Source organism: Populus alba, chromosome 1 (genome assembly GCF_005239225.2).
Source record: "Populus alba chromosome 1, ASM523922v2, whole genome shotgun sequence".
NCBI lineage: Eukaryota > Viridiplantae > Streptophyta > Magnoliopsida > Malpighiales > Salicaceae > Populus > Populus alba.
The window spans coordinates 34,851,802-34,858,934 of NC_133284.1; the positions used below are offsets into that span (position 1 = coordinate 34,851,802).

General features: G+C 42.4%; 1 protein-coding gene across 1 annotated transcript; it reads right to left on the bottom strand.

Annotated features, from left to right (window-relative positions):
* Positions 1-361: 361 nt before the first annotated feature.
* Positions 362-6,303, bottom strand: LOC118055373 (uncharacterized). The gene is made up of 11 exons (XM_073407248.1): positions 6,221-6,303; positions 5,965-6,103; positions 4,089-4,723; positions 2,757-3,698; positions 2,433-2,668; positions 2,100-2,240; positions 1,660-1,997; positions 1,411-1,541; positions 1,197-1,352; positions 635-932; positions 362-556 (listed from the first exon to the last, which is right to left on the bottom strand). The coding sequence occupies exons 1-11, from the start codon at positions 6,301-6,303 to the stop codon at positions 362-364; spliced, it is 3,294 nt and encodes a 1,097-aa protein (XP_073263349.1).
* Positions 6,304-7,133: the final 830 nt, after the last annotated feature.

The following is a 7,133-nucleotide window of genomic DNA, read 5'->3' on the forward strand; positions in this document are numbered from 1 at the left end:
AAGGTTTTTTCAATCTGTAATTCCGCAGAAAAACAAAGAAAGAAAGATATTTGAGTTAACTACTCAAAGGAGTTTTGTTTTTTTTTTTATTTATTCTGTCTGTCTTTCACAAAATGCTTACAACCAAATAAATAGAGGAAACAGAATTCCTAGAGTCCTAAAACAGCTTCATTAAGTCGGGAAACAGTCCAGAATTAATGAGGAAATAAATAAAAGCTAAAAAAACAGAAAGAAACGTCCTGAATTATTTGAGAGAGTAAAAGCTAATTACTGAAATGAAAGGAAACTCCCACTATTACATAAGAAAGTTTAACGTGCTTGATTGTGCAATCAATAGTCAGCCCTTTTGTTGTCTTGCTATTCAGTCCACATCATCCTCCCCAAGCTGAGAAGAATTCGACCACGAATTCGGGAGATCTTCCTCCTCTGATGACAAATCCCCATGGAAAGGAAACCAGTGTTTGACATTAAATACATCTGTTGTTCGAAGATGACTGGGCAGCTTGAGGCGGTAGGCATTTGAATTAATTTTCTCAATAATCTCTACTGGACCAATCTTGCATGCGGACAGTTTATTATACTCGCCTATAGGAAAGCGATACTTCGTTAGCACAACCTAAACAAAGTCCCCCACCTCAAAATTGACAAGACGCCGCTTGTGGTCTGCATCGTGTTTAAATTTGGCAATAGATTCTAGTAAGTTCTCTCGGGTGAGGTTGTGAATGTCCTGCAGCTGGGTGACAAAATCCTCTGCCTTGTGATTAACTTTAGTGTTGTTCGGGAGATTAGCCAAGTCAAGTGGACATCGTGGGAGAAAGCCGTACACGATTTTGAAGGGGCTGAGCTTGGTGCTACGATTGACTACATAGTTATGAGCAAACTCTGCTTGGCCAAGTTTCTTGTCCCAAGATTTTAACTTATCACCCACCAAACTACGAAGGAGATTACCCAACGACCGATTCACCACCTCGGTTTGTCCATCGGACTAGGGTTGATAAGCACTACTAAAGTTCAGGCGAGTGTTAACCATTTTCCAAAGACTCAGCCAGAAATGGCTTAGGAAATGAGTGTCCCTATCTGACACAATTGACTCTGGCAGCCCATGCAATCGATAAACTTCTCGAAAGAATAATTCAGCCACATTAACAACATTTGTCGTTTTCTTGCATGGTATAAAGTGAACCATTTTTTAAAACCTGTCGACTACTACGAAAATGGAGTCGAATCCGCGTTGGGTATGCGGGAGGCCTAGAACAAAATCCATGCTGATGTCGGTCCATGGTCGTACTGGAACAGAAAGTGGCATGTATAAACCAGCATTAGTGGCTCCCCCCTTGGCCACGTGACAAATCCTACAACGTTCAACAAAACGACCAGCAAAAAAAGTAAATAAGTTCGATCTCTCCCTACATGTCCTTCTCTGTGCAGTTCTTGAATGATCTTGGTTCGGAGACTACACTCAGGTATACATAGCTGGGTGCCTTTGAAGACGAATCCATCATGGAGGACAAAGTCACTCTGTTGGTTGTTCTGAATGTTCTCTAGTACAGCAGCAAAAAAAGGGTCAGATGCATACAAATTTTGAAAAGAGTCAAAACCCATTACTTTGACTCGCATATCAACCAACATAGTTTTTTAGCAACTAAGGGCATCAGCCACCCGGTTCAGTGTACCAGCCTTGTGTTTGATGACAAATGTAAATTGTTGTAAGTACGCAGCCCAAGATGCATGCCAGGATGAGATCTTATCTTGACTCCCCATATTTTTTAGGGCATCGTGGTCAGTAAATAGGACGAACTCCTGAAGAAACAGATAATGTCGCCAATGCCTCACTGCTTGAACCACTGCATAAAATTCAACATCATAGGTGTTATACCGTAATTTTGCCCCTGAAAGCTTCTCACTGAAAAAGGCTACAGGCCTGCCATTTTGACTAAGAACTGCCCCGATTCCTAGCTTTGAGGCGTCATAGTGTAGCTCAAATGGGTTTGAAAAGTCTGGGAGAACAAGTACTGGGGCGGTGGTTAATCTCCTTTTGATTTCTTAGAAGGCTGGTTCGGCCTCAAGTGTCCACACAAACTTGCTATTGTTCCTCATACAATCAGTCACTGGGGCCATTATGCTGCTGAAGTGGGGAATGAAGCGGCGGTAGAATGATGCCAGCCCGTGGAAGCTTCGGACTTTAGTCATGGTTTGAGGCTGTGGCCACTGTTTGATTACTTCAATTTTTGACTCGTCAACTGAAAGCCCCTTAGAAGACACAATGTATCCAAAAAACAAGACCTAGTCACTTAAGAACACACACTTTCCTTTTGCTGCGAAGAATTGTTCTTTACGTAACACGGTCAAAACTTCTCGAAGATGTTGTAGGTGCATCCTAGGATCAACACTATAAATTAAAATGTTATCAAAATAAACCACCACACTCTTACCAATGTAAGGCCGCAAGGCTTGATTCATCACTCGCATGAATGTGCTTGGGACATTAGACAGTCCGAAATGCATGACCATCCATTCAAAGAGTCCTTCTCGAGTTTTGAAGGCCGTTTTCCATTCATCTCCCGGTCGGATACGAATCTGGTGATATCCGCTCTTCAAGTCTAGCTTCTTGAATATTGTGGCTCCACTCAATTGATCCAGCAAGTCATCTAACCGTGGAATTGGAAACCTGTAACGTACCGTAATTTTATTAATTGCTCTGCTGTCGACACACATTCTCCACGTGCCATCTTTTTTTTGGGGTTAGAAAGGCAGGCACCGCACATGGGCTAAGACTCTCCCGAATATGCCCCTTTGTTAGCAATTCCTCTACTTGGCGTCGTAACTCTTCATGTTCATTCAGACTCATCCGATAATGCGGCCTGTTGGGCAAGTTGGCAACCGGGACCAGATTAATTTGATGTTGAATGTCCCTTAATGGGGGTAAGGTTTCAGGCAACTCTATTGGAAATAGATCTTCAAACTCCTGTAATAATGGCTCCACGCTGCTTGGAATAATGCCATTCTCAGCCTCCATTTTTCCGATCAGCACGTAAACAACTCCAGACTCTTTGACTTCAGCTTCAAACTTAGCCATTGTCAATAAATTGTTGTTTTCTCCTCTTGGAGTGTCGCCTGTAACTTCCTTCTTTGGTAACAACACAACCTTGATTGAATTGAATATGAAGGTGCACGTATTCAAGAACCCATCATACAGCACATGTCGATCATATAGCCACGGTCTGCCTAATAATAAATGACAGGCGTCCATGGAGACCACATCACACCAAATCTGATCCTTGTATGTGGTGCCGATTGAAAAAGACACCAAGCTGCGTCTTGATACTGTAACATCATTCTTCTTATCCAGCCATGTTAATTTATACAGTCGAGGATGTGATTCTGTTGCCATGTGTAGTTTACAGACCACCTCATCGGACATTATATTTTCACTGCTACCTGAATCAACAATGAACCGACATATTTTTCCACTAATTGTACAAGTGGACTGGAATACATTAGTGCGCAACCAATCATCCTCTACCACACGTGGTGCCAAACAGTTGCGCCGGATCATTAACATTGGTCCAACATCCACCTCTAAACGCTCTTCCTCATCATAAATTGGTTCTACCTCAACATCGCCTTCCTGTTCCCTGTTAATCTCCTCAATATCTAAAAACAAACCTCTCTGTTGTCCTTTCTTACACTCTGCGAACCTGTGTCCTGGTTCCCCACAATTAAAACAACGAAAACCTGTGTTAGGTGTCGTTATGTGTGTAGGCATAGGAGGCTTGGTAATAGGAGATGGTGGAACGGTTGTTCGTGTGCTACTGCTGCTTACACTACCTGCACCGGTCCCCCCGAAATTCATACTCCCTGTTCATCCGCTGTTATTGCTTGTATTTGCACTAGAACCTCCAAAGTTCAGGCCCCCTGTGTTTCTGTGCACTAGTTGTTTCTCTAACTGTATTGCTCTCTGGTGGGCATCCGACACGCCCAAAACATCAAACATATTCAGGACATCTTGGAATTGAATCCGCAGTCCACCAATATATCGCGCAACCCGTGACTCCTCATCTTTTGCGATCGCATCTCACGATACTAACTGATAAAACTCAGTAGTATAGTCATTAACTGAACGGTTTCCTTGTCTTAGATTTTGTAACCGTTGGTAGAGCGTCCGTGTATAGTTGTATGGTAGAAACGCAGAGCGCATATTTTTTTTCATCTTGTCCCAGCTCGTAATCTTTCCTTTTCCTTGTAGAGTCCTTGCCTTCTTCACTTGTTGCCACCAAGCCCCGGCCCGACCTCTAAGCCTTGTTGCAACCAGTGCTACTCGTCTGTCATCTGGAACTTGTTTAAATTCTAAAACTTCATCTCCTGTATTGATCCAGTCGAGGTATTCATCCGCTTGCAAGCCACCATGGAACTCTGGTATGTCAACCTTGAGGCTTGTCTCCCAACGCCTTGATTCATCATGCGCTGGCCTCCTCTGTACTGGCTGATGGGCGAATGGATTTTCATCCTCTTCAGACTCCTCTTCCACGTCTTGTAGATTTGGATCTTGATGTTGAGCCATTGACGCTGCTAACTGCTGCGTTAACGTCTCGACTTGTTGTTGTAGTCGTGCAATCTCATCGCGTTCGTAGACTTCATCCAACGGTTGTTCACGAAGGTTCGGTAGGTTCACGCGTCTTTTTGGTTCCATAACGACGATAACTAACCGAGCTCTGATACCAACCTGATGCAGACAAAAACGGAACTCACACGCGTTCTAACACACAAGGTTTTTTCAATCTGTAATTCCGCAGAAAAACAAAGAAAGAAAGATATTTGAGTTAACTACTCAAAGGAGTTTTGGTTTTTTTTTATTTATTCTGTCTGTTTTTCACAAAGTGCTTACAACCAAATAAATAGAGGAAACAGAATTCCTAGAGTCCTAAAACAGCTTCATTAAGTTGGGAAACAGTCCAGAATTAATGAGGAAATAAAAGCTAAAAAACGGAAAGAAACGTCCCGAATTATTTGAGAGAGTAAAAGCTAATTACTGAAATGAAAGGAAACTCCCACTGTTACGTAAGAAAGTTAAACGTGCTTGATTGTGCAATCAATAGTCAGCCCTTTTGTTGTCTTGCTATTCAGTCCACATCACTAAAGCTCACGGCTTGTGGCTTTTTTTCTTCTTCTTTTTTTCTTTATTTGGTAGGGCGTAGCAGAGACCTTGCTTGAACGCTGTGGCCACCTCTCTGACAGTTGCTGTTATGGGTGAAGCTCTTAAGAAAGAAATAAGAGCTGAGGTTTCTTCTTGATTTCGATGCACTATAGTAGAATACGATATTATTTAGAGCTTGCAAAAGATGATACTGAATCACTGGACTGGAAAGATTCAAAAGCGAGAACATGTCATTCACAGCTGCACTACTGCTATGGAACTATAGAAAGGAGTCTGCCATTCGTTGCTGCTGTGACTGAACTAAAGTTCACGGTGGCTGAGGCACTGTTGTATGCCGCTACTAGACTGCAATAGAGGTCGCGATCTATCAAGTAGCTGAGGCTGGAACGCTGGAGTTGCAGCTTGTTCACGGTGCTGTGCAGGGCTTGGAGAGGTCCACGGTGCTACTGATGAAGAAGCTACTGACGAGCCAGTGTAGAGCTGATTCTACGAGATGCCACTGCTGGAAGTGTTCATGGAGCCTCACAGCTGCACTGCGGAGGAGGAATGGTTGGAACTCTGGAGCTGTCGCTGGAGAAGAAGAAAAGCTCACTGTTACTGGGTTGCTGGCTGGATGAGGGAAAGCTTCTCACAGTGGCAGGGAATAACTCTAGCAGCGGTAGTCATGGAGGTTCTCGTTAGTGAGAGGAAGCGTGAGCGTGAGCTGTGTGGTGGCAGATGGGAGGCACACGGTGGTGTGAAAAAAGTTGAGGGAAATGGTTTATGCCAATTGGTTTTAGCACTCCACAAACTAGTAAAATTTCCCTTACCTGATATACATGACCACAAATAACTGCACAAGCCAGGAATAATGTTGCAGGTATGCTTCCTGCCCCCACTGATGTCCATGTCAGGCCCACGAAGCCGAAGAGAAGTGACGAGTAAGCAGCAATGAAGGCCACTGAACAGCTTCCCAAAGCCATATATCAAAGCACAATTAGCAAACACTTATCGATTCTCTCCTTCAATAAATGTGCTTCTTTTTCATCAAAACACAAAAGTTTGTAGTTTGAATTAACCATTCACCTGCCAACCAAATTCACAACTGATTCTTTCTTGTTCTTATCTGCTCCTGTATCGAAATCATAGACAACATAGTTGCTGCCCATGGACCACACACATGAATTTTAACAGCTTGAAGTAAAGGAGATAACATAGTATACCCATGAGGATAGTTTGCTGACGGTGCACTGTTATATTTAGCAAAAATACAGCCAGTGAAATTACTCATTATAGGACATTTAGGCTACGAACCACACTAGTTTAGGATGAGATTTTCCAAAGAGAGAACACAACAAACACCACTAATCGAAGCACCTAAGAGGTCTGCTGTCTCCCTTATGCATCTCGAGCTCTTACAAGAAAGATGTCTCCCTTTGCTAGTTCAGTAAATCCGTTAGGCAGGATCGGAAACTATGTACCATCTTCTAGAGTAATTGCAAATAAGCAGCTGCACCACCTAGCAGCTGCACCACCTACCTGTTCCACTAAACAAGAAAGATGAATGCAGTGTATATTAGTAAGAGGAAAAGAATGAAGCTAGTAAAAAATGGCTGAAGTGTGATGCAAATCATCTACCATTAAATTCTCAGAAGCATGCATGGTCACACAATCAATATTCAAAGAAATACGCAGTTGTTTCGCCATAACTACAAGGACAACTCACAGTGTGATTCTGGAATTATCTTAAACTAGTATAAATATATGTTTGGAGTCTTGTAAGTCAAAGTCCAAGTCTATTGAGACTTCCTCTCCTAGGAGAGTAATTTATTTATATGAATAAGATTGTCTTCCACCATGTTTCCCTTTTCTCATTCAAATATATTTCTAACATGGAATCGAAGCTAGTTTGATATAGTGAGCTTCTAAAAGGACTAGAGTGTGAAATCTCAAAATAAATGGATGGAGAAGTAACGTCAAAAAAAAAAAAAAATAGATG